Raw genomic sequence first — 22,350 nt, 5'->3', positions numbered from 1 at the left:
CCCCGGTGGTTTTCCGGCGAAAATTGAGTTCCCCGGGAGTTCCCCGGGTGTTCTCCGGGAGTTCCCCGGGAGTTCCCCGGGTGTTCTCCGGGAGTTCTCCGGGTGTTCTCCGGGTGTTCTCCGGGTGTTCTCCGGGTGTTCTCCGGGTGTTCCCCCGGTGTTCCCCGGGTATTCCCCGGGTGTTCCCCGGTAGTTCCCCGGTAGTTCCCCGGTGGTTCCCTAGGTGTTCCCGGGGAGTACCCGGGTGGTCCCCGGCAATTCTCCGATGGGCGTTTCATCTCGGGGTACACCTACCTTGTTGTAGGGTTTGCATTCGATCTTCGTCTTCCGGTTTGAGATTCATTGGTGTACTTTATTCGGTGATTTTATAATACCTTTCTTTTCGTCGCATTACGAAGCGATACATCGAAGACTTCGTTCAAAGTAGCGTACCGTTCCACCGCAACGCAGGACCGCGTGGATGGTGGATGCGCCGCCCGTCCACGCGTGGAGGGACGCAGCCGCTACTGCCGTGCCGAGGAAGGCGAGGGAGTGCTCGCTCCTCGCAGGTGCACTGGTAAAACCGGAGCGTAGTTATATGCTTCGTTCAAGGATACAACTATATACGCTTGATGACGTTACGCTTGACGTCGAGCGTAGAGAAGAAATCCTCCCATGCGTTTAGATTGGCGGGAGTGAGTCGAAATGTAGAACTGCGCGTGAAGCCGAGCGTAGTTCTACTACGCTTGAAGAAAGGCGTAAAAGTACGCTTGAGTTCTACTAGTGTTGGCGTCTGGCCGACCGCCTGCACTCTCATTCCAGGAACGAGACATCACGTTGGAACGAACGTGACCAAATGTCACGTTCGTTTTAGCATTATGTCACGTGCCTTTGAATGTGAACAACCTGATATTTGGCTAATTCACACCCCAACGAATGTGACACTATGCTCAAACGAACGTGAACGTGACGTCACGTTCGTCTCTAAGTGATGTCACGTTTCTGAGATGAGTGTGGACGTGAGTTAAAGTAAAACCGCAAGCGCGGGACGACTGGCCACAGCCGGGGAGAAGACGCAGCGTCAGTGAGTCATCCCCGCACCCAAGGTCCAGAGCGGTGGTGGCGCTCAATGAGCCAGAAGACCGACGAAGGCGGTCAAAATGTCGGATGGGATTTTAACTTCAGAGTCGCTTCATTGGACTTGACCGGAACGTGTGACCCCACCGATGGATGGGGTACTCCTACGAATCTCGAAACGGAAGAAGAACAAAGGTACACTGAGATTCCCAACGCTGAGAGTATAGCGCGTGTGGTGCAATGCATTGAGACATCACGTCATTCGTGCAATGCCATAGCAATATTGCACCTTACGTTCGATGCACCCCGATACGGCTCTCTGCTAATACATGTGAATGGGGAGGCATTGCATTTCATATGCAATGCTTTTGCACTGCACCAATGGACTCTACATTCAGAGCGTTCGGATTCTCTCTGTAAAGGCTCGTCTACAATGCAGAGCGCAGCAGTGCGCAAGTGCGTATGCATGTGCGCAAGCCTACTGGTTCCGGTCGCAAGCCGTGCGCAAGGATTTAAACCAATTTTATATCCTGCGTGTACGCACAGCGACATAACCTAGGGAGTCTCAAATTGCCTTGTCGTTACAAGGTTGTGGTCACCTGTGGATTTGTCTGAATACTTTCTAAATTGTTTGTTTTCGAAATTCTATCTTTCAGTATCATTCAAATGTATTTCGGCAACAGAAATTTTTAAACATAAAACATACCGAACAGAGCTAATTGTAGACAGGGCTTGGAGAGCTTCTGGATTGTTTGGTTTTTTAGAAATATCTTAAGGATGTCACTTGACAATAAATATTGAACGTTTCGTTCATTATGCACTGTGCCGATTGTGGACGGGCCGTGCGCAAGGGTCCCGCTACGCATTACGAATTTCCTGCGCATACGAGCCTTAAGCCCTGAACACAGCTTCTGCGCATGCGTACCGGGTGGTGGGGGAACGTCAGCGCATGCGCAGCAGCTGTGTTAGGGGCTTACTTTTGACCCTCTTCTTCCGTTTCAGGATTCACTGGAGTACCCTATTGCTCTCGGAACGAGGGATCAATAGGGTACTTTCGTAGATCCCTGAACCGGAAGCACACGGACGCCATGTTGGCGGAAGTGGATCCAAACTTGACATGGGAAAGAGACGTTCGTCAAACGTATCGGCCACACTTGAACATATACCGTCGTTTGATACTTGTTTGCAGTGCATATGTGTTACGCGAGCAATACTTGTACAGCTCGGCTTTAGTTTTGGATCCGAAGAGAGGTTAGTTTCCGACCAATTTGGCGTCTGCTGGTCTGCTTGCTTCCGGTTTAGGATCTACGAAAGTACCCTATTAGTGGGGCCCAGCACCGCGTTCCAGTCCTGGAGATTCAAACACGTCCGGGATTGTCGCGGCCTCCACCGGTTTCGCCTGACGATCCCAGCGGCCGGCGACAGCGCAATGCGAGCGCTGACACTGCCAGCTGTCGCTGTCACGTGACTCTTGCGTCCATTGGGTAAGTCTCTTCCTCTTCTGCTGCAGGAAGGGAGTGGTTTAGGGTTGTGGTACATAATCCCGGATCAGGGGGCAGTCTCTAAGCACTGCGGTATGTGGAGGTTCGATTCAGCGTAAGCACATTTAATTCCATAGCGCATTCTAGGAATTTAATCGGTCATAAGGGTATTAATTGCGTTAAGCTGTGAGATTTTGAGTGTAGTATGTGGGCGAAATTGAGGGGGGGTCTAGGCCTGCGTAACACGTTATATTGTGAGGGGGGGGGTCAAAAGGTGCCGCAAACTGCGTAACGTAAGGGAGTCAGCTTTTACGTGACGTTCCTGTAAGGACAGATCGTTCTGTGTGAGGCTGCGGTGGGGCGACGGGGAGTCCGAGTCAGGGCAACGTTACGCTATGTACACAAAATATGTTAGCATCATTACAGAAGTACGAAGAGTAAATAAGGTGAAAGAAAATGGTTACCTGAGAAATATAGCGTTACGCTAAGCTCACGAAAGGGGGCGGGGGTCTGGTCCAGCGTAACATAGGGGGACAGGGTCTTAAGGGGGTAGTACACTTAGCAAGATTTAAAAAATTGTGTGTTTAGGAAAACTATTTGCGGGTAGAGGAGGTGAGGTACGCCAAAACTGACTATTGGATCTTATTTAACTTTCATTTCGGACCAAAATCACACGTATGGAGCGCAGTTGGAGGCAGCAATTACAATTTCCACGAATTATTCCAAACCAGTGCAAAAATAACACGGTTTGTGTGATACAGACCGCAATTTTCGTCTGATTTGGACGAGATTTCGCACAATAATGAGACCCGTCATTCTGGTGTGAACTAAAATAATTGCGATCAATTCTGGTTTACTATATTTAAACTGAAGTATTTTGGAAGAAAGTAGGCTAAAAAAAAATGCTGTTTTCAGAATTTGTCATTTTGCCGTGTTTGAGGTACTATTAGTTGTTCCAAAAAATTTTCCGTAGTTCACACCAGAATGACATGTATTCAGATGGTCCACACCAAATTTGGACCCTTCAGGTCCCACCGTTTGGTCCAAATCGCGCAAACCAACGACCTGTGTATTTTATGCAGTGATTAAGCGTTATTCGACGAACTCGCAACAGCTGCTCAAGACACCTTATAAAATTTGTGATTTTGATCCTTAGTTACAGTATGAAAAGATCCCATGACCAGTTCTGGCGCCCTGTATGTCATGCGTCCGCAAAAAATTTTCCCAAACACGGTATTTTTTTACCTTGCGTAGTGTGCTACCCCCTTAAAGTGACAAAGAACTAATTAAGGGACGGCTCCTATAGACAGTTCTAGTCGTCTCCGACTGAAGGACTTGAAGAATCACGAAACCAGAAATGGAGTGGACTGGGTAAATATGGTAATTTTAGTTTGCGGGTGAAGTGCTCACAAAATCGTTTCTTTCCTTAGTCAATGAGTATTTTTGGCACTTGCCAAATAGATATTGAAGGAGTGCCGCTTCTAAAAACGAACGGTTGGGTGAGGCCGAGTCGCAATTTCCTCCTTTGTTTACCCTCTTGTTCTTCACTTCTCGGCTACTGACAGTCGAAGCGGCAACATACATATTATGTACTAATATCTGGGTGCGCAATCTCGACGGCAATTATGGAATAGGGTACTCCAATGATTATTGAAACGGAAGAACAAAAGTAAGCTCTGAAAATAGCTTCTGCGCGTGCGCTGAAGCCGTTTCTAAGGCTTACTTTTGTTCTTCTTCTTCCGTCTCAGGATTCTTTCGAGTACCCTATTTGGCAGGTTGCTGCTTACTCATTTGAAAAGTGCTTAGTGCTATGTGACGCAGGCTCTGACCCCGCGTCCCCGTACCGCAGCGTTGGGGTGGGGTTCGATACCCCCTTTCCCCACTGAAGAGGGTATCCCAATTTATCTGAAAACGGAAGAACAAATTTGTTCTTCCTCAGTTTCAAAATTCATTCAAGTACCGTATTAAAGTGCCGTATTGATACGCGTCGGCTCATGACTCCTGACACGAGGTTTTTCATCGCGATTGATATGCTCTTGTCAGCGCTGCGCGTCTCCAACGGGGAACAGTAGGGTATGTCAAGAAGAACTGAACCGGGAATTCAGAAATGTCAGTTTCTAAGTGAAACATACGCTGCGGATGAGCCCCTGACCTCACCCGCCCCGCTTACATTTCTCATAGAAACTGTAACGTATATCTGACTTCGGTTTTGGTTACTCTTTCTTCGCTCTGTGAAACCAAGTGGTAACTCCGCTGTGATCATGTTACTGTTTTCTAAACTGCTCTGTGACCCTGTTGAGCACAGCTGACTCGTTCCAATGGGATGGAGAGGTTCGTGGAGGTCCAAAGGCGAGGGGGTAATCACTCTTAAAAATGTGACCCGACTACTCCCTATTACGTTCTATTACGCTATTAAAGAAGGCTTATTACGCTTGAAATTATCCATATTTAGGCTGAAATCAGTCCCTGAATAGAGGATTTTTGTAAAAAAAATGGCTATTACACTATTACCATTACGCGCAATACTAGGAATCGGTGACCCGACTATTACGCGAGTGATTTCCCCCTCGTCCAAAGGATTCCCTCATGTTGGATCTCATCTTTTCGAGCGGGTAATGTAGAGGGAGGTGCAACACACTCTTGTTGGAGCATGCTTCCAAGCGTACTCTCATTTACAGCATACTTGCCAGTTTCTCGCTAAATTAGAGTGTGCCTGAGTGTTCACACTAGGGTAAAGTGCCGAACATGGATCATTTCTGTTTGGGGGTCTATAACTAAAGACCAGGTCTGACCCTTTGACTGTTCGATATGAAGCTGACTAGTTTGTAACTGCGTCTCTCTACTCTGCAGGGTTGCGTTTAGAAAGACACCATAAACAGGCCCCCGAAGATCGATGGAAAAAGGGCGTTCAAAAAGGTGGTTTTTGCACCCCTGATTCTGGGCCAAGCAATCACCGCAGTCACTTCAAAATTTTTCATCGTGCACTTTGGACAGACTACTTTGATATTTTGCGACTACATTGCTATGTGTCCGTACGCTGGTGGGGTGATCCATGACTGGAGCACCCTAACCTAGCAAAAATAGCCAAATTTTCTTGTCCTCACAACTTCCAAAGTATTCGAGTTAGAGGTACCATTTTTGGTAGCCATATGACCAGTAAGGTAAGCATCAATATTAGATTCAAAAATAGTAGTCAACCCATACTTAATTCCGATCTAGAGAAGATTATTTAAAAAGTGATCCATGTTTTGTAACCTTACCCTACAGTGGAGTGTTACTGCAAGCTCACTTGAACTGACGTCCATGCTTTTAGATGAGACTAATGTAGTGTATTTTGGCGTGTACTTGGCAGGCACACTCTTTTTTACCGTGTACATGCCAGGTACACTCTTATTTAGCGTGTGCCTCGCAAGTATGCTGAAATAGTCTCTTCAATCAGGGCCTGAAGTGAAGAACAAGAAGAGGAACACGGACCGGAAGCAGTTCAAGAAATCGGCCTGTTTTGGGGTTTTACGTAGGTTCAAATCAAATCCTATCATAAATTAAGCTTTCTTTAATTTCTGGGTGGAGAATAAACATTCGTCATCAATAAATAAGCGTTATTTGGCAGCTGTTTCCGGTATATGTTGTTCTTGTTCCTCACCTGAGCTCCTGCTAGTAGTGTTAATTAGGAATGTGCTTGGAAGCATGCTCTGATAAGAGTGCGCTATGTACACACCTTGGTTTGCAGAGCACCCTCTCTTATTGAGTTGGGCCCGCCTGGCGAGCAACGGGCGTATCTTCGCGAAATAAGTAGCATTATCACGCACTAACTGCGCGTTAATGGGTGGTTCTCATTGAAACCTACATTTTCAGGCTCCGAATTCCGTGAAAATGAGTTCGTCCGAACTACTGTTCCTGTGAAACTTTTGTTCAGTACGCCCAGAAAGAAAATCCTCAAGCCTGCAACGCTCCATTTTGTCTCACAGAAAAGGCAAAATTCCCACGTACTTTGTATGGGACTTAGCAGTAATTTGCTTAAGTGATCCAGAGTTCAGTTGATGCGGAGTTCGGAATTGCGATTTTGACGATACGTAACGGCCACTTATGCCAAAAATGTTTGTTTTTGGCTGAGCGATAGCGAAGCCCGTATCTCGGGTGGGGTTGAAAAGTTTTTCCTCTGTGTGTGTGTCCGTACTACACTGTATAAAATTCCGTACTTTTGTACGGAAATTGTACAGAAAAATATCGTACGGAGGTACGGAGAAAAGTACGGAACGTTCCGTACTTGCTCCATATGAACCCATGTAAATGGGTACGGAAAAAAGGTACGGAACGTTCCAGGCAATTGACCAGTCATGTTCCGGCCTTTTTTCTCACAGTGTACTCGATTCTACTCCTGAATGGCTCTCAGCAGAAAAGCTAGAACCGAACGCTACTTCGACGTGCGATCAGGTTTTTTAGTGTGGCGATGTGTGGCGAGAGAGCAGTCTGACGAAGGCAGGCCAGCGACGTAGGTCAAGGCAGGTGTAAGCGCCAGGCGTGGATTGTCGGAACCGGCGCACCATCGCGAAGCCTGTTACGATAAGCCACTGTCTGGCGTACACCTACCTTGTAATAATTTTGCACGAGAAAGGCACTACCTACCGAACACTTCCTGGGGAATAGCAAGTTTCATTATAATGAGTGTAGTGGTCTGGGCTTGTTACGAAGTTTAGAATAATTACTACCTTCTCCCATGCTTCTTTGTAAATGATATATGGCAAGCACCGAAACTGATTTTAGAGTCAAAAGTGACGCGGCAAATTCTCCGACCAAGTATTGTCTACTAATTATGTTCGACGAAAGTCATTGAGGTTTTTGTATTTTGCTCTCCAGCTGCTCATTTGTTAACGGGTCATTCTACAGAAATGTTACAATTTGATGTCCCTGCCGCTTTGTGACGGGTTCTAAAAGGGTGAAAGGGTTCTAAAGCAAGGGACAGACATTAGGGCACAATTACTGGTAGGGAGTGCCAATACATAAATAGCGTCTTGGACAATAAGAAGGCGAATACATCTCCCGGGTGGAAGGATCTATAGTGAAACTACAGTTTAAACTATAGTGCCAAAACTACAGTTCCTGAACTGCAGTTTTTGGTAAGAGCAAAGTGCAGAATAAGTCCAGTTTCAGTTTGCTTATGGATCTGTAGTAGCTATGTTTTTCTAAAATCAGCTGACATCAAACTTGCAAGTTCATAATTAAGTGAGATGTTAATCTTTTTAATTGCGAATCCCCGTAGGCCCCTACATGCAGTTCCGGAGCCCATTCTTGATCTCGATTTGTTTGCATGTTCTTGTCTCGCGCCTCCAATTTAACTTTGCTTCATCCGTTAAACGGAACATCTCTGTTGTTGCAGGATTGAAGGGCATTCACGTGGTCCTCGAAGCCCTTCTCCGACTCCAATCTGACTGCCTGTCCGGCGTCACTAGGCTGCCTTGTCTCATGCGTCTGGTGTAACAATTTTTTGGTGTTGTAGGATCGGAGCATCGTGATAAGGGGCGGTCCTTTCCTCGCACTGCGAACTGCACTTCAAATGCAAGGGCGATATTTTAGTTTCTTTTTTACAGATATCATTGAGTATCGCCAATAACCGGCCTTGCCGCAAAATCTTGCCTTCCAAAAGGCAATACAGAAGTATCGCCAAAGTTAGCCGATACTTCTGGGTGTATCGCCGTTTTGAAGGCAAGACTTTTGCGTATGACCGTTTGTTAGGAGTTGGGGACACTCAATGGTATCGTCATAAAAGGGTTTTTAAAGTACCACCTTTGGATTTACAGTGTCATCTCCATGCTTGGTAAATAGACCATGTGCACATGGTGACGCTTGCTGTCAGTTCAAACATGCGCCGGTCAGTGAGTAGTTCTGTGCAGTAGCACACTCTCACGATCCTGGTCCACCTTTACCTCGTAACGCGATCTGAAAGCTCAGTAATATGACAGCGCAGCGAAGGTAGCAACTTGTATCGAAGGGTTTTGGGTGACTTAAATTTTTCATACGTGTTACGAACGATTTTCTCAGTATTAGATTTGTTATGAAAATATACTGAGAATCATAGAATTATGGCTGCATGGAATTACTCATTGGGAGTGCATGTGCTGTTGGCCCAGTGGCATTGGATGGGAAATTTTTACTGCGAGTATTGTGCATGTAGTGTGGTACCCTGCGTGACTCGGAAGGCTGACGCTCGTTTAAGCATTGTGTCACATTCTTTTTGACGTGAATCAGCCACAACTCAGCTTATTCACTTTGAAACGAATGTGATCCAATGCTAAATAGAACGTGATGTTTTGTCACATTCGTTTAAACGTGATGTTACGTTCTGGGAGGAGAGGGTCCCCAGAAATGGCTACTTTTTTAAACTCAAACCTGTTCTGCACCCACTCTGCGTTGCAGGCCCCGTCCCGGCGGAGACCCCGCAGCTGGTCATCAGCGGCACCTTCTCGCTGGCTGGCCCGGCCGGCGGTGCGGGGCAGGTGGAGCAGGCCTCGCGGCGGCAGCGAGGCGGGAAGGCGCGGCTCGCGTCCAAGTGCGGGGAGTGCGGCAAGAGTTTCCGGGCCGAGGCGGACCTGCGGAAGCACCTGGCGGGGCACTCCAAGGCGGGGCGGCACGCGTGCGGAGTGTGCGGCAAGCAGTGGACCAAGGCTGCGGATCTGGAGAGGCACGCAAGGATCCACACCGGGGAGAGGCCGTACCAGTGTGACGAGTGTGGGAGGAAGTTTAACCGAGAAGGCAATCTGACTGTGCACAAGAGGATTCATACCGGGGAGAAGCCTTACGAGTGTGTCGAGTGTGGAAAGAAGTTTAATGGCCTGTCAAACCTCATTGTGCACAACAGGATTCATTCTGGGGAGAAGCCATACGAGTGTGAAGAGTGTGGGAAAAAGTTTTCCCGGGGCAGTCATCTCACTGCGCACAAGAGGGTCCATACTAGGGAGAAACCCTACAAATGTGCAGTCTGTGGAAAGAAGTTCGCTCAGAGGCAGACACTTAATTATCACAAGGAAAAACAGAATCACTAGTGGAAGGGAAATCGCATGATTTTCGGCGTTACAGGGGGATAGACGCGTGGAAAGAAACATGCATTACCGATGACTCTTCAAATTGTCGGCGTTGGGGATTGACGCCGGCACCATGGATTTTTCCTGGAAATTAATTTTATTGTTCATAACAAAGATATCGTTTCACAATTTGCAAGACTCCCGACACAATCGCCTGGAATTGATTCTAGTACCGGCCTTGAAGCTTTCTTCATACTATAACATGGACATTGGTTAATGGTTGTTCTGATGTCTTACTGGCGCAAGCATCCTCTGTTGTGTTAATCGTAAATAAGTAATTAAAAGGCTGAATCTTATTGGATAAATGTGCTTGCTCTGTCTTTGTTGCCTCTTTTCGATCCCCACTCCTTCAAATCACGATTTTTATTTCCTTAATGCTGAGCAGGACCTCAATTTTTGCTTATTCTCCGACTCACGCCTTTTCCTGTCACAGCCCCGGCATTATCTGCGTGAGATGCCCTGTTTCTGAGCTTTCGTCTGGCTGCACCCTGTGTGCAACCAACTTCGACGTACCTACGAGTACATCTAGTCTCCGGTACTCTAGAAACTCTTTCTGCCGTTTTGATGATGCAATTGTTTTCTCGTTACTGCTTTCGTTTTCATGTCTTTTTCTGATTTTTCTGTCTAACTACTGTATTTTGTTGCAGGACTGGGGCTCTGAGAGGAGAGAATAAACGCTGGCTTCCTTCGACATTTTTATCTGCCTTTTGCGAGCATGCACTGCCTGGTGTTTACAGTGCAGAGCAGTCTTGAGTGGCTCTGATGACTGACTAAACATTATTAATGGCCACGTAATTTGGTCTGCTTTTCATGGCGCTTTTCTATTGGGGGAAATTTTTAATGTCTGCTTCTTGGGTAGTTTATGGGGCAGGTTGTTTGCATGGCTTCTTCTGTAGTTTACATCAGGAATCAAACTGTCTTCTTCATACACACTTTCAAATGTATGCTTCCTAGTCCACACCGTACACGCATACTAGGCAAGTACACACTGACATTGGCAAGTACGTACTTACAAATGCCTACGCTTAACATGAAGTTACGCGGCACCTAGCCTGCGTTTGTAAGTGTGTACTTGGCCAAGTAGCGTTTGTAACTGTCTTCTTTCAAGCACTTAAGTGTGTACCAAGAAGACAGCCCGGTTTGTTGTATGGTCCTGTCCGCGTCCACGGCTTCCTGCGGGCCAGCCCGCCGCGAGGACTGGGCCGCGCGTTTTCGCTGGCTGGTTTCTGAAGTCCGTCCGCTTGCAGGTTCCGTGAAGGCGGAGGACCTGGAGGCGCCTGGAGGACGCGACTGCGGAGCGCACGAGGACGGCGGCCCTGGGGACCAAGGTGGGTGGAGTGGCGACGTAGTGCAGCAGCTTCTGTGTTTAGCACAGTAAATTGAAATAGGGTCATTCCATGCCAAGTCAACCAGAGCCAAAGCCATGATGTCACCGATTTGGACCAAAGTTGGTTGATCGCCGTCAATTAGTGTTAAGATCGATGCCCTAAAATAGTTTTGGCCAATTTCCAATACTTCCGGAGATATAGCCATACCTCATTTTTGGCTATTTTGCCAAATGTAAAAACAGTGTTTCACTTAAGTGCCAATATCTTGGCTCCTATGAGACCTAGAGTGGTGATTCTGTGCTCATTCGAAAGGAAATGAAATTTCGCACAACATGGCGTCGGTTTGTTGTCGATAGATGTGAAAATAGGAAAGTTCACTCTAACGAAGAAACAGTGAACTTTACAGTGTAGTTCCCACCGAACGCCATCTTCGATTTTTGAAATTTTTGTCCTGAAGGTCCATTGAGGTCCCTTCTTCATTGTCTTAAAGTATCTCAAGAAGTTCTTGGGTTATGTGGTTTTTGTAGGGGGAAAAGTAAAACAGTGCACCCAAAAAATGGTGATTTTGCAGTGAAGGACCCGAATTAAGTGACATCAAAGGCAGCCAACCCTATTCATAGACCGCCTGCTCCGTGTACAGGCAGCGACCGATATCTGAGGCCACTCCCTGATAGGTCGAGTTACTTCACGCTCGAATCCTCGGATTTTAAACATGGCGAATGTAAATTTTGACTACATCATTCGGTTTATCTTGCCCTAATATATCAATGAGGAGTATTGGCTAAAAGTATCCCAAACACACTGGTGAGCGGCGGGCTGTTGCCTACAAGGCAACTTATTTCCACAGCTGTTGAGTAACTGCCTAGTATGCAGGAGCTGATGCAGCCACACTGTGAAAATTTGAGTCATCACTTGATGACAATTTCAAGGCTAATGTTCCTCACAAGGATGTCATCAAGTCAATTAATGATATTGTTCCCACGCCCATGCAATATGTAGAGGAGCTTTGATGAAAATGTCATCAATTTGTGAGGAGATTGTCATTATTTCAAAGTGATCAAAATGTCATCCACGTTTTCGTCATAAAGTGACAACAAATTTTCACAGTGCAGCCGCACACCTGTGTGTTTGGGCTACTATTTGCCTGCTTTTCTGGCAACCACTACCACATATCCTTAGTTGCCAACGCGAGCATGACGCAAGCGGTTTTCCTCTTGAAATTCTTCTCCTAATTCAAAATGTCGTTGCCCCTGTTAGTAAACAAAAAGTTCTACCCCCCCCCCCCCTTTTCCGAGGCCGCCTCTGGATCCGCCACTGCCACAGATGTTGAGTAACTGCCCTAGTATGCAGGATGGGACGCAGCCAGCCGCACACCTGTCATGTGTTTGGGCTACTATTTGCCTACTTTTCTGGCAACCACTTCCACATATCCTCAGTTGCCGACGCAAGCGGCTTTCCACCATAAATTTTTAACCAAGACTCTAGTAAGAGTATAATTCAAAATCCTCGTCTCAAAGTCCATAACTTTTAATAACAGCTTTTAATTTTCAGAGCGTACTTGTAGAGCGGTGTAGTACACTTTACTTTTGGTTACTTGCAGTGCTCACTTCGATGAGGATCTTATCGTTCAGCTTGATTTTGAATTAGACTTAGCCTTGGAGAAAATTTTACAGAGGAAAACCGCTTGCGTCATACTCGCGTCGGGAACCAAGGATATGTGGTAGTGGTTGCCAGAGAGGTAGGCAATTAGTAGCCCAAACACACAGGTGTCCGGCTGCCTGCATCATCTCCTGCATACTAGGCAGTTACTTAACAGCTGTGGAAATAAGTTGCCTTGTAGGCAACAGCTCGCCGCTCACCAGTGTGTTTGGGATACTTTTAGCCAACTCCTCATTGATATATTAGGGCAAGATAAACCGAATGATGTAGTCAAAATTTACATTTGCCACACTGAGAATCCAAACGCTATGAGTATAGCGTCAATTGGTGCAATGCAAAAGCATTGCACATGAAGTGCAATGCCTCCCCATCGCCATCCATTAGCATACGGCATTTTCGGGATGCATTGCACGTGAGGTGCAATATGGCTATCGCATTGCACGTGTGGTGCGATATGTCAGCTGCATTGCACCATACGTGCTATACTCATAGCGTTTGGAATCGCAGTGCATGTTTAAAATCCGAGGATTCGAGCGTGAAGTAACTCGACCTTTCAGGGAGTGGCCCCAGATATCGGTCGCTGCCTGTACACGGAGCAGGCGGTCTATGAATAGGGTTGGCTGCTTTTGATGTCACTTAATTCGGGTCCTTCACTGCAAAATCACCATTTTTTGGGTGCTTTGTTTTACTTTCCCCCCTACAAAAACCGCAAAACCCAAGAACTTCTTGAGATACTTTAAGACAATGAAGAAGGGACCTCAATGGACCTTCAGGACATAAATTTCAAAAATCGAAGATGGCGTTCGGTGGGAACTACACTGTAAAGTTCACTGTTTCTTCGTTAGAGTGAACTTTCCTAGTTTCACATCTATCGACACCAAACCGACGCCATTTTATGCGAAATTTCATTTCCTTTCGAATAAGCACAGAATCACCACTCTAGGTCTCATAGGAGCGAAGATATTGGCACTTAAGTGAAACACTGTTTTTACATTTGGCAAAATAGCCAAAAATGAGGTATGGCTATATCTCCGGAAGTATTGGAAATTGGCCAAAACCATTTTAGGGCATCGATCTTAACACTAATTGACGGCGCACAGTTGTCGGGGAGACCGATTTAGGCGGACAAAATGGGCATTTCTATAATCTGTCCATTATCAAATACATCGGCACTAACCGTTAGTATAAAGTTTAGGAGAGTTAAAAACAACACTTTTAGAGCAAGGGGTCACCTTATTTTTCACACACGGGGCCTCAAACTTAATGAATGCGCCAACGCTAATTTTCACTTGAAAAAGTTGTCCACAAATTTAGTTCTGCAAAATTGAGATTTGTTCACAGCTAATTTCCAAAGATATAGCGTGAAAAAGCGCTCTTTGGCGAATAAATTTGGTTACTCACTTTTGGGATTCGACGAAATTTTCGTTTCGCTATCGACTCGCGAAGAAAGAGTTGAGCAAACGGTTAAATTTAAACTTTTCTAAGTTCGAGAAAGTTTCATTCGGCTTCATTCATTTTCATTTCTGGTCTAAAATGTCAGCAATATATTCAGGAAAATGATGCAAAAAGAACCATCTGCTAATATCTGCTACTCTAATTTCTGCACGGTCCAACGTAACCACGGAATGCACAATATGTGACACCGGCCGGCACGCGCGCGCTCGGCGCACAGACCGATTTAGGCGGACATGATTTAATTCTCCGGTAATACTCAGACAAAAATAATGAAACTGCTGAACGTTAGGTTTAACGGGTCGCTTAATCCGATTCTGTAAAAATTTTGAACCAGGGGCGGCACAGTTTTCCACAAAAGAGGGGATTTTTGTTTTTAAGATACGGCCTCCAAAAGTTTAGTGGAAGGGTTTTGTGGACCGCTGAGTCTGATTCAGTAAAAATTTTGGACCAGGGGCGGCTCAGTTTCCCAGAAAAAGGGGGTATTTTTTCTTGTCTTTCAAGATATGGCCTTAAAAAGTACAGTAATTTGGTTTTGAGTGCCGCTGGGTCTGATTCTGTAAAAATTTTAGATTACAAGCGGCTCAGTTTTCCAAAAAACAGGGGGTATGTTTGGAGTTTTATTTCCCTTTTCCGTTTTCTGGAAAACTGAGCAATCCTTGGTCCAAAATTTGGCAAAATATCAGACTCAGCGGCCCTCAAAACCCAGGAGCTGTACTTTTAAAGGCCATATCTTGAAAAACAAAAAAATACCCCCTTTTCTGGAAAACTGAGCCGCCCCTGGTCCAAACTGTTTACAGAATCAGACTCAGCGGCCCTCAAAACCATAGTGCTGTACTTTTTAAGGCCATATCTTGAAAATCAAAAAAATACCCCCCATTTCTAGAAAACTGAGCCGCCCCTGGTTCAAAATTTTTACAGAATCGGATTCAGCGACCCATAAAACTTAACGTACAGCAGTTTTATCATTTTTGTTTCGGTATTACCGGAGTATTGAATTATGTCCGCCTAAATCGGTCTCCCAGACCACTGTGCGGCGATCCACCAACTTTGGTCCAAATCGGTGACATCATGGCTTTGGCTCTGGTTGACTTGGCATGGAATGACCCAATAGCAGAATCGGTAACGCTTCGGCACAGAAACCGCCAGTAAATGATTCTGTATTTGGTAGTCGCTGAAACAGGCACGGGCACTCTTAAAAGCCTACGAAGCATCCAGGAAGAAGGGGTTAAGTCGAGTTGATTCAGTGACCTCTTATCGGTCTTTCAAGTGAACATGAGCGATAATTTGGTCCAAAAATAAGTGTGGTGAGACAAGTCCCATCCTCTTGCATCTATTTTTAGATGACATTCCCAACCTGTTCTCCCACCTGCAAGGTTAAGGCAGCGGTTCTCAACCTTTTTCGGTTCGCGACCCCAAATTTGTAGCCAAAAATTTCCGCGACCCCCCTCCTTTAGCATGCCTTTGATACAAAGTGCGATAATCCGGCTTAGTTTGGAAGCAGTATTGTCTCAAAGTTGATCAAAACGGTCACAAATGTTTGAAAAATCGTGTTTTGATCAACTTTGCGGCAATATTACTGCTCCCAAACTAAGGCAGATAATCGCTTTCCGTAACAAAGGCATGCAAAAGGAAGGTCCAAAGACCAATTGCCCGTTGAGGGAGGACGAAATACCGCCTCGGATCAGACGCAGTAGATGCTTACACTGTTAAAAAATGGTTGTACAGAAACAATCAGATGAGTGAAAATTTAGTCGTTCCAAAACATAGAATTTCATCATGAACCAACCCGGAACAAATGTCGTTGAGTCTAGTAAGCGACATTTTGTCGTTGAAGACCAAATTCTTGTTATCACTCTTTACGATACAATTTGTGTGGAAACAACATCTTTTGCAATTATCTGCTCAATTAAAGCATATTATGAATAATCATCTCTTTTGTTCTTCTAAGTCATAGGGAAATTACTATTGTAAAAAAAAACTATGCAAAATAAATTTAGCGACAAAAGTACTCTATGTTTATTGTCGCAGACATTACAAAATTCCTTTTGGACTTTCAATACTTGTCGTTGATGTGTTATTGTTGGTGCGTTATTACAATTTAGTCGTTGTGAAATTATCCCTTAGTTCCAATACGACTACGGTTTGACTAGAGAGCCTGGATTATGAGAGAGTCGTCAACCGTTCTCGACGCTCATTGGCTGAGCTCCGATGGAGCCAGAGCAGCGGATAAAATGCTGCCTGAGGTGCGCATAACCGACCCGACGCGATGTAGTGGCGATCGGAACAGCCAAAAGTCAAGCCTTGGCAGTCATGGTAAAGCAATGCATTCAAAAAGCGCTGCACATCATTGCTCGATAATTGCGACCTAACCTTACCAGTGTGCATGCACAGGCTGCAGCATGAGAGAATGGCCTGCAGCTCCGGCTCCATCGGAACTCAGCCAATCAGCGTTGGCCCCCCACCACCTCGGTTGACGACTCTCTCCCACCCCAGGCTCTCTAGGTTTAACAAGCCATTCGTTCCACAACAAATCTTGTCGCTAAAAAGTTAGCGATAAATGTGTCGCTAAGTTGCGACAAAATTTTTATCAGTGTAAAGTCGGCCCAAAACACGATTTTTCACAGACATTTGTGACCGTTTTGATCAACTTTGCGGCATTTAAGCAGTCACTGCGTCTGATTCGATGCGGTATTTCGTCCTCCCTCGACGGGCCATTGGTATTTGGACCTTCCTTTAGCATGCCTTTGTTACGGAGTGCGATTAACTGCCTTAGTTTGGGAGCAGTATTGCCGCAAAGTTGTTCCCGCCATTGCACGGCGTGTTGGCTAACCGGGAAACCACCGCGACCCAGGCGACCCCAGCCACCTCGCCGCGACCCCTCGAAATTTTTTCGCGACCCCCACTCCAAATCCAGTGGCAAGTTTCCTCGCCACTGGAGTGGCGTCTTTTCCAAAGCGCCAAAATTTGGCGTTCCCATCCCTGGTTTCCGGATTCCACGCCAAATTTTGGCGTTCCACAGAGAGCGCCAAAATTTGGCGTTCCATTCCCCAGAGCACCACAGACCAGAACGCCAAAATTTGGCGCTGCAAAAGAAATGGAATAATTTGGCTTGGAAAGCAATACCCGTTCACAGAAAAATAAATGTGCATGCAATAGTTTTCAGTGCTTAGGATCCCAAGTTCAAATCACAGCAATTATACTATGAAAAGTAGAACTGGACCAGTAAAATACAAGACCTGCATCTGTATTTTCAGGTTACGTGTCAATGCCGCTGACCAACTATTGAATCACTTTGGTTTGGCCAGCGATTCCTGAGACACTGGGAAAATGGTACTCACATCAACACAAAACGCTGGATATCACTGAGTCACTCTCTCTTGATAAGGGGTTGACACAGCAAAGGGTCTCAGTCCATTCTCAAACCAGGAAGACTTGAGCTAGCCTCAGAGCCCTAGCCTGGCCCTGCCGCGCCACGCCGCTCCCTCTTCAAAATCTTCCACAGAACAACACTTGAATAGTTTTGAAATGGCCCGAGAGCACTGGGCGAACATTGTCTTACGTTACGTTATGAAAGCAGTGTTAGTTAACTGTTAAGTTAAGGATCCCTTTAGTTGGTCAGCGGCATTGACACGTAACCTGAAAATACAGATGCAGGTCTTGTATTTTACTGGCTTTGGAAAAGACGCCGCTCCAGTGGCGAGGAAACTTGCCACTGGATTTGGAGTGGGGTCGCGACTCCACTGCAATTGCAAAGGCGATACTAAAGTACATTTTTTGGCGTTACAATTGAGTATCGCCAATAAACGGCCTTACGGAAAAGTATTGCCTTCAGAACGATGATACACAGAAGTATCGCCAAAATTTGGCGATACTTTTGGGTATTGCCAAAACCACGGCATTATACAAAGGCCTTGTCCCCTTGATTTGTTCGACGTTTATTGCCAAATCGTGGCAGTACTCCAAAGTATCGCCAAATTTTGGCAATACTTTTGTGTATCGCCGTTTTGAAGGCAATACTTTTCCTTAAGGCCTTTTATGGGCGATACTCAATTGTATCGCCAAATAGGTACTAAGAGTATTGCCGTTGGATGTACAGTGCCCAGGGTTGGGAACCGCTGGGTTAAGGCCTTGCAAAAGTGCGCGGATTCAACTTGACTTGTACCCTTCTTCCGCTTCATGGATCCATTTGCTTTATAACTACGAAGAAAATAAAGGCTTTGTAGAATTGCTTCGTATTATGAAGGAATGCTTCGTACAGTATTACAAAGGATTTTGCTAATACGAAGCATTTCTTCGTAGATTTTACAATGCATTCATTTTCTTCGTATTACGAAGCGATTCTTCGAAGAGTTTTTACTGTGGGAACAGCAGGGATCCTTAACTTAACAGTTAACTAACACTGCTTTCATAACGTAACGTAAGACAATGTTCGCTACAGGTTAAGGGCACGGACTTTTGGATGTACTTCCAAAAGTATCTCTACACAAATTCGAAACACAAAAAAAAAACTTAACCTTTTTGAAATGTCAGAAGTTAAGGGTAATAACTTTAGGTCTTACTTTAACGTTATGATGCCCTTATGAGGAAAGTTAAGGATCCCTGGGGAACAGAAACTGGAATGGGGTTACCGTCTCGCTGGCCAACGTAACCTCTCTGCGTCTCCGGGCGCCTTTGTTATTTTGGATATTATTTACCTATTTGGATGCATGTGCTTACTTCTTCTTGCGTTGATAAATCTTCAAAGGAATTTTTTTCCTTACGCGGTACATCTACACTCTTTATCTCCCAAAATAAAACACCTCAAAGTCGCGAGGTGGAGCGAATCGCAATTGACGCTTACGGCGCAGTGTTGTCCGGATTCCGTGGCGAGTGCACGGATTCGGTCGCCTGTGTGCAAAATGAGTTTGCCGTTGGCGGTACAGATGCATAACCGCCACGGATCCATTTATCTGTCAATTTTTGCGATTCGGGGCTCTCAGACCACCACAAATTCTGTCATTTCTATTTACTGTGCGCCGTGGGTCGGTGGCCACCACGCGAAGTTTCTGCACAGAAAAAACTCTACGAAGAATGGCTTCGTAATTCGAAGAAAATGAAGGCTTTGTAAAATCTACGAAGAAATGCCTCGTACTATGAAGCAAAATCCTTTGTAATACGAAGCATTTCTTCATAATACGAAGCAATTCTTCAACGTCTTCATTTTCTTCGTAGTTGTGAAGCAAAAGATTCGTAGGCTTTTAAGAGTGTGCAACGAACGCATTCCAATCAACGTTTGCCGAAGTGATCGCTTTGCGCTTACGACCATGTCTTTCAGGTGCTTCTCAACAATGCGTTAAGGCATTTCCCTGTGCGTTCCAATCCTTAACGTGCTTGACTTCTCTTGTCCCAAAACGATGTGCTCTTGCGCGTCTTGAGGCCTGTAACTGTTTGCGCTTCCCTGGGACAGTGATTGGGACGGCCAAGTAACGCGGTGTTGCTTGCAGGCGCCGTGGAGGGCGAGGACCTGGAGGCCCCCGAGTCTGGAGGGCGGCACTGCGGAGCGGACGGCGACTCTGGAGGCGAAGGTGAGTGAAGTCTTCGGGGACGAGTCAGGAATGCCGCGGCTTGCGACGTAAATTCATCTGAAAGAAACAGATTGCGACCATTTTCACCTGGGAGTGCCGGACAAGAACCTTTTCGTGATTGACTTCAAATAAATTGATCCTGCCGTGTGTCCGTCTGTCTTTCTTTCCGGCATTGGCACCTCGCTCTGTCTTACGTTAGACCGTTCTGCTTCTCACTCGGCGTTGCAGGCCCCGTCCCGGCGGAGACCCCGCAGCTGGTCATCAGCGGCACCTTCTCGCTGGCTGGCCCGGCCGGCGGTGCGGGGCAGGTGGAGCAGGCCTCGCGGCGGCAGCGAGGCGGGAAGGCGCGGCTCGCGTCCAAGTGCGGGGAGTGCGGCAAGAGTTTCCGGGCCGAGGCGGACCTGCGGAAGCACCTGGCGGGGCACTCCAAGGCGGGGCGGCACGCGTGCGGAGTGTGCGGCAAGCAGTGGACTTGGGCTGCGAATCTGGAGAGGCACGCAAGGATCCACACCGGGGAGAGGCCGTACCAGTGTGACGAGTGTGGGAGGAAGTTTAACCGAGAAGGCAATCTGACTGTGCACAAGAGGATTCATACCGGGGAGAAGCCATACGAGTGTGAAGAGTGTGGGAAAAAGTTTTCCCGGGACAGGGATCTCACTGCGCACAAGAGGGTCCACACTGGGGAGAAACCTTACAAGTGTGCAGTCTGTGGAAAGAAGTTCGCTCAGAGGCAGACTCTTCATTATCACAAAAAAACACAGAATCACTAGTGGAAGGAAAGTCGCAAGATTTCTGGAGTTGCAGGGAGGTAGACGCGTGGCAAGAAACATGCATCACCGACGACCCTTGAAACTGTCTGCGTTGGGGATTCACGCTGGCACCATGCTTTTTTTCTGGAAATTAATTTTATTGTTCGTAACAAAGATTCCGTTTCACACCCGACACAATCGCCTGGAATGGATTCCTGTACCGGCCATAAAGCTGCCTTCGAACAAAAATATGGACATTGGTTATTGTTTGTTCTAATGTCTTACGGGCGCAAGCATTCACTTTTGTGTTAATTGTAAATAAGTGATTAAAATGTTGAATCTTATTGGATAAATGTGCTTGCTCTGTCTTTGTTGCGTCTTTTCGATCCCCACTCCTTCAAATCACAATTTTTATTTCCTTAATGCTGAGCAGGACCTCAATTTTTGCTTATTCTCCGACTCACGCCTTTTCCTGTCACAGCCCCGGCATTATCTGCGTGAGATGCCCTGTTTCCGAGCTTTCGTCTGGCTGCACCCTGTGTGCAACCAACTTCGACGTATCTTCGAGTACATCTAGTCTGCAGTACTCGGAATCTCTCTCTGCCTTTTCGATGATGCTATTGTTTTCTCGTTACTGCTTTCGTTTTCATGTCTTTTTCTGATTTTTCTCTGTCTACTGTATTTTGTTGCAGGACTGGGGCTCTGAGAGGAGAGACTAAACGCTGGCTTCCTTCGACTTTTTTTTTATCTGTCTTTTGCGAGCATGCACTGCCTGGTGTTTACGGTGCAGAGCTGTCTTGAGTGGCTCTGATGACAAAACGTTATTAATGGCCACGTGATTTGGTCTGCTTTTCATGGCGCTTTTCTATTGGGGGAAATTTTTAATGTCTGCTTCTCGGGTAGTTTATGGGGCAGGTTTTTTGCATGGCTTCTTGTGTTAGTTTGCACCACGAATCAAACTGTCTTCTTCATACACACTTTCAAATGCATGCTTCCTAGTCCACACCGTACACGCATACTCGGCAAAGTACACACTTACAAATGCATGCTTGGCAAGTACGTACTTACAAATGCCTACGCCTAACATCAAGTTACACGGCACCAAGCCTGCGTTTGTAAAGTGTGTACTTGGCCAAGTAGCGTTTGTAGTTGTCTACTTCCAAGCATGTCAGTGTGTACTACCACTTGCAAAAGAAAGCGACCTCCCGGCCGGGCCCGGCACTACCCCACGTCCAGGCGGCTATGGGATCTCCAGCAGCTACCTGAGTGCGGGGTAGCGACGAGCCCGGCCGGGAGGTCGCTTTCTTTTGCAAGTGGTAGTACTAAGAGGACAGCCCGGTTTGTTGCATAGTCCTGTCCTTGTCCATGTCCGCGGCTTCCTGCGGCCCAGCCCGCCGCGAGGACTGGGAGACTCGCCCGGCGTTGGCCGCACGTTTTGGCTGGCTGGTTTCTGAAGTCCGCCTTGCTTGCAGGTTCCGTGAAGGCGGAGGACCTGGAGGCGCCTGGAGGACGCGACTGCGGAGCGGACGAGGACGCCGGCCCTGGGGACCAAGGTGGGTGGAGTGGCAGGCATGCGCTAGCTAGAGCGTGCTTGCAGGCGTGCTCTAGTTAGAGCATACAATGTCCGCTCTTCAATTTGTAGAGCAAGCCCCGTATTACGCGTAGCAGTCTTGAGGGTTGTTAAGGTTAATCAATAAATTGCGCACATTTTTTCAAACACATTTTGTCACAATGAACTGAAATTTCTACATTGGGTCTTTTTGTTGCAATCTATTTAGAAAACTTCCAATGTTTTAGGAACATTTTTAGTTCCATGAATAATTTGATACTAATGGGCCTAGAAGGACGAGAAGTCAAAAATAACGGCGTCAATTTTGATTTCTCGTCCTACACGATAAAACCGGTACCTGCTTTTCCCAGCAGCCCCATGGCGAAGACGTAGGCGATTTCCAGGGGGTTCCTGGGAAAACCAGGAACCG

The 22,350-nt window shown here is 46.4% G+C and overlaps 2 protein-coding genes across 5 annotated transcripts; both read left to right on the top strand.

Moving 5' to 3' along the window:
- The first annotated feature begins 302 nt into the window (after positions 1–302).
- LOC117642298 lies at positions 303–10,399 on the top strand. 4 transcript variants are annotated; one of them, XM_034380343.1, is made up of 5 exons: positions 1,295–1,512; positions 2,059–2,099; positions 2,377–2,540; positions 10,050–10,151; positions 10,264–10,399. In XM_034380343.1, exons 1-5 carry the CDS (start codon positions 1,392–1,394, stop codon positions 10,367–10,369), a joined length of 534 nt encoding a protein of 177 aa, XP_034236234.1. In that variant the 5' UTR covers positions 1,295–1,391; the 3' UTR covers positions 10,370–10,399. The 4 variants fall into 4 exon arrangements, 3 of the variants coding, with proteins under 3 accessions (XP_034236233.1, XP_034236234.1, XP_034236232.1); XM_034380342.1 differs by lacking the exons at positions 1,295–1,512; positions 10,050–10,151; positions 10,264–10,399 and adding exons at positions 1,027–1,251; positions 8,952–9,907; XM_034380341.1 differs by lacking the exons at positions 10,050–10,151; positions 10,264–10,399 and adding an exon at positions 8,952–9,907.
- A 364-nt stretch (positions 10,400–10,763) lies between these two features.
- LOC117642937 (zinc finger protein 22-like) lies at positions 10,764–20,846 on the top strand. Its single transcript, XM_034381574.1, has 3 exons — positions 10,764–10,944; positions 19,542–19,622; positions 19,851–20,846. Exons 1-3 carry the CDS (start codon positions 10,764–10,766, stop codon positions 20,390–20,392), a joined length of 804 nt encoding a protein of 267 aa, XP_034237465.1. The 3' UTR covers positions 20,393–20,846.
- The last annotated feature ends 1,504 nt before the right edge of the window (positions 20,847–22,350 follow it).

Source organism: Thrips palmi, unplaced genomic scaffold (assembly GCF_012932325.1).
Source record: "Thrips palmi isolate BJ-2018 unplaced genomic scaffold, TpBJ-2018v1 HiC_scaffold_16, whole genome shotgun sequence".
Taxonomy (NCBI): Eukaryota; Metazoa; Arthropoda; class Insecta; order Thysanoptera; family Thripidae; genus Thrips; species Thrips palmi.
Note: the sequence above shows the minus strand (reverse complement) of the source record. Positions and strands in the feature narration are given on the sequence as shown.

Excerpts from the sequence above, each read along its gene's own strand:
- LOC117642298 (XM_034380341.1), top strand. The coding sequence starts at position 1,392 with ATGGGGAGGCATTGCATTTCATATGCAATGCTTTTGCACTGCACCAAT. Across the intron at positions 1,513-2,058 it reads CAGAGCGCAGCAGTGCGCAA|GATTCACTGGAGTACCCTAT; the intron begins GTGCGTATGCAT and ends CTTCCGTTTCAG. Across the intron at positions 2,541-8,951 it reads GTGACTCTTGCGTCCATTGG|GCCCCGTCCCGGCGGAGACC; the intron begins GTAAGTCTCTTC and ends TCTGCGTTGCAG.
- LOC117642937 (XM_034381574.1), top strand. The coding sequence starts at position 10,764 with ATGGTCCTGTCCGCGTCCACGGCTTCCTGCGGGCCAGCCCGCCGCGAG. Across the intron at positions 10,945-19,541 it reads CGGCGGCCCTGGGGACCAAG|GCGCCGTGGAGGGCGAGGAC; the intron begins GTGGGTGGAGTG and ends TGTTGCTTGCAG. Across the intron at positions 19,623-19,850 it reads CGGCGACTCTGGAGGCGAAG|GCCCCGTCCCGGCGGAGACC; the intron begins GTGAGTGAAGTC and ends TCGGCGTTGCAG.